Raw genomic sequence first — 4,344 nt, forward strand, 5'->3', positions numbered from 1 at the left:
CCCCTGGTGGGCTGAGCTGACCACACACACACATATAAATAAATAAAATTAAAAAAAAAAGAATTATAAAGTGCTTACATTTTTGAGGATGTGGAACTAAAAGGTTTCTGTTACTTTTTAGGAAATCTAGTATTTGTTAGGAAATTAAAATCAGAGCTTGATAAAACACAGAAAAGCTAGACTGATTGGAGAGTGCAGACCTCTTAACTGCATTGCAGCAAGTAGACGGAAGGTATTATTCCATGGGGTAGTGGTGCTTGCTGCAGTGCACACTGGCCTTAGGAACCTGTTGCTTTATCCCACTAGTGAGTCAGAGAAAATCATGGTCATCTGTCTCAATAGATACCAAATGACATTTGATAAAATTTAATGTCACTGGGGCTGGGGAGTTGGCTCAGTAGAATAAACGCTTGCCCGGCAAGCTCAAGGGCCTGAGTTCAATCCCCGGTTCCGCAAAAAAAAAAAAAAAAATTTAACATCACTCAAGAAGAGAGACTTTAAGTTTAGTTTTTACTTTTGCCAAAATTAATTTTGTTTATTTCATTAAACAAAAAATAAAATCATTGGGAGTATATGGGGCAGGCCTTTCCTGTTTAAACTGCGAAGTTACCACATTCGTCTTTGGTAGCATTTGCATCACCTAATAGAATTACTTTTTGGACATGTGAAGAAGACCCTACAAGCATTTTATGGCAGTTTGTGGTGCCACATGGCCCTGCACCAGTCAGTCCAGGCACGTGGGATCTGTGCCGTTTGGGCTGTACGAGAGAAAGTCGCACACAGGAGGCTGGGAAACTCTGCTTCTTTAAAGTTGTCAATTTTAGATGCAAAAATGATATGATCAAATTTTATTTGTGGCATATTTGACTTGACATCTTGGGTAATATACATTGTCACAAATGAAGGATTTCATGAAATTTCATTTTTAAAATTATCTGCAGGAGCTGGGGAGATGGCTCAGTGGAATAAGTGCTTCCCTGGCAAGCGCAAGGGCCTGAGTTCAATCCCCGGTTCTTAAAAAAAAAAAAAGTATCTGCAGAAAAAAAATGAAATTGTTTTTAAAATTTTTCCCTCAACTTATTTTCTAGCATTGCCTTTGGAAGTACTTAATAGTAGATGAAGGACACAGGATTAAGAATATGAATTGCCGTCTAATCAGGGAGTTGAAACGGTTCAATGCTGATAACAAACTTCTTTTGACTGGTACTCCCTTGCAGAACAATTTATCAGAGCTGTGGTCATTGCTAAACTTTTTGTTGCCAGATGTATTTGATGACTTGAAAAGGTAGGTAAGCCAGTTCTTTAACTAATATATGTTTTTTTAAGCTGTTGTCTACATTTTCTTCAAGCTTAAGTATCTATGGACTTAGCCAAATTTAATTCTTCCAGTTAATGAAATCTTATTGATAGTTTTGGCAAATTTTTTTGTGGTGTACACTTTGTGTTCACTTTTTGACAAAGTTTGTGTGTAAGCAGATGAATAAAAGATGATTTTGAACTGTATTGATTAAAGAAAACACTAAAACCTATACCTTTAACTTTAATTTTCTAAAACACTATTAGATATTTCTTTCTAAACAACCTGGGTTACTTAAAAAGTTACATAAATTCTCTATTTCACATGGAAAACTTAGTCTTAAAGTTGTTAGGAGACGTAAGTAGTTGGCAAAGAACAAAAACAGAAACCAAGCTTGCCCCAATTTAGTCTGGTACTTTTCTATCTAGAAAAGGTTTTAAATTTTGCTTATAAAAGCAGATATAGTCTTCAGAAAACAATTAGTATTTTTGGATAGAACAATTGATAAGAATAAGTAAAATGGAAATAATAAAGTTAAAAAAAAGAATATACCCGTGTATACCCATGAGAGCTAACTGAATATGGATAAATAGCTTCTACTGTTTTGAGAATGTATATTCCAAATCTGATTACAAAATGTGGTCCCCGCCAGGTACCTTATTTGATTGCATGTTGTTGCTAAAGGACAGGATTTCTAGACCTCACACAGGCCTGCTGAGGGGTGTAGAAGTTGTAACTACGAATTTTTAAGATAGACTTTATGTGTTCTTTGCTTGGAAATACCTGGTCTAATTACTCCGAGACTATTACTAGTATTTTTTGGATGGGTATAGTGTTACCTACAATATAAATAACTATACTTAATTACTAATTTTATATAGTTTTTTAACTTTAGGAAGAAGAATGCATAGTAGGTAGCATTGTCAAATTACATATTTGTTGAATTAAAAAACTTGTTGGAGTAGGCTAGACTTGTACCTATAGGGAGATGCACATACTGGGTTCCAGAGATAGTTTTTCTGCTTAGTGTTATGTCAGTAACACCTGTCTGAATGGATGAAGTGACGCATTGATGATATGCATATGTTATGGTTTGTGTATAGGTGTCCCCCTAAAAACCTCATGCAGTGCTTTTTTTTTTTTTTTTTCCACAGAACCAGGGATTTAACTCAGGCCCTTGAGCTTGCCAGGCAAGCGCTTATTCTACTGAGCTATCTCCCCGACTCCTCAGAAACAATTTTTACCTGGACTGGGATTGTAGCTTAGTTACAGAGCCTTCACTAGTGTGCCTCTAAGGATCTGTCTAATCCCTATGGCATAAAACCAACAAACAAAAATGTTAATATAAGTAGAAAGCTGTCTCCTTTCAGATTGTAGTTCTTGATTGTTGGCTTAATAGTCACTTTATTTTTACTGATTAAAAATTGCATCTGAGGATTAGTTACAACCATAACCATGCTTGCATGAATAAATTATAAAGTATGAAGTATTTTATACAGTTTAATTTGTGTGATAGGTTAATTTGTAACCATTTTTCTCTTCCAGCTTTGAGTCTTGGTTTGATATTACTAGTCTTTCTGAAACTGCTGAAGATATTATAGCTAAAGAAAGAGAACAGAATGTATTGCATATGCTGCACCAGGTATTGTATGTTTTCTTATTTTGTTTATTGTATGCTCATCGAATACATAAGAAATTGTAAGATCACCTGTCTAATGCTTTGTAATAGAAAGTTGGAAAGTGAGTCTCCCCAGATTTTATTGATTTTTAATTTTATTTATTTCTTTTCCTCTCCCTACTCCCAGGGGCTCACGTCATTTTAGGACAGAAGTCAGTGCTTACCTAAATTTTACCCTTTCTCATATATACTAGTTATACCATTAATGTCATTGTTTGACAGACAAAAATTGAAAGTCAGGCTCATAAAGCGGATTATATTGTATTATGTGTCTTACAGGCTTAATTTGTAAACACTTGTGTTCTGTAATTCTCTTGGGAAACCGTTGGGTGATAATCGTACTGACTTCCAATGATTATTAAATATGCATGGTTAGTCTTCATGCCACAGATACTTTCCTCCATACTTTTTTAGTTTAAAACATTTTAGAGCTATTTTTGCATGTGTGTGAATGGAAGTTTTTAATGTAATCCTTGTAATGGAAGTTTTAAGTATCCCCTCATGTGGCTGGGGACAAGTGGCTTGCTGAGAAGGTGCTGGACGTTCCACCATGGATAGCAACGTAAGTGTCTTGATACTAAGTCTCTCAATCAGGATTTGTAGAACTTGGCACTTAAAGGTTCCAGAGAGATCTAGTAAAAAGCATTTAAACATAAGAATCATTTTAAAGATTTTCCTGAGAAGTGATCATCTACCCTGTTACTGAGCATTTGTTATCATGGTCATAGTTGATTATTTTTCATAATAGGGCTTGTCGGCTTTACGTATGTACATTTATTTATTTAAATCATTTATTTATCTATTTATTTATCTGTTTGGTACAGGGTCTCCCCATGCTGCTCAGACTCAGTGATCCTCCTGCCACAGCCTCCCCAGAGCTGGGATTATAGGCATGCAGTACCCAGGATCAAACCTGGGTCCTTAGCCTTGCCAGGCAGGCACTTAGACTGCAGAGCTATCTCCCCAGCCCTGTTTATTTTGTTTTACTTATTTACTTACTTATTTATTTATTATTTTCTTTCTTCTTGAGACAGGGCCTACTGGCCTTAAATTCAACCTTGTAGCCTAGGCTGGCCTTGAACTCACAGTGATTGTCCTGCCTCTGCCTCCTGAGTCCTGAAATTACAGATGTGCATACCACACCTGACTGGAGTTACTTTTATTTTTAATTATTATTATGAATAGCTACATAGTTAATGTGAATATAAGGATATGCAGGGACTTAAAGTTCAACATATCAATACGTGATGAAAAATACCTGCTCCTTATTATGCCTAAGATGTTTGAAATGCACTGAGATAGTGAGGTTAAGCTTAATAGCCTAAATCGTTTGATAATAACAATAAGCTTGTCTTCTGGATGGTTAACA

General features: G+C 35.6%; 1 protein-coding gene across 1 annotated transcript in view; it reads left to right on the top strand.

Moving 5' to 3' along the window:
• Positions 1-4,344, top strand: part of Hells (helicase, lymphoid specific) — a 42,310-nt gene that overhangs the window by 21,237 nt on the left and 16,729 nt on the right. Inside the window, exons 11-12 of the mRNA XM_004625489.2 lie at positions 1,089-1,285; positions 2,843-2,939. Of these exons, the coding sequence (XP_004625546.1) occupies positions 1,089-1,285; positions 2,843-2,939 (294 nt within the window). The remainder of the gene's footprint in view (positions 1-1,088; positions 1,286-2,842; positions 2,940-4,344) is intronic.

Source organism: Octodon degus, unplaced genomic scaffold (genome assembly GCF_000260255.1).
Source record: "Octodon degus isolate 3935 unplaced genomic scaffold, OctDeg1.0 scaffold00010, whole genome shotgun sequence".
NCBI classification, from domain to species: domain Eukaryota; kingdom Metazoa; phylum Chordata; class Mammalia; order Rodentia; family Octodontidae; genus Octodon; species Octodon degus.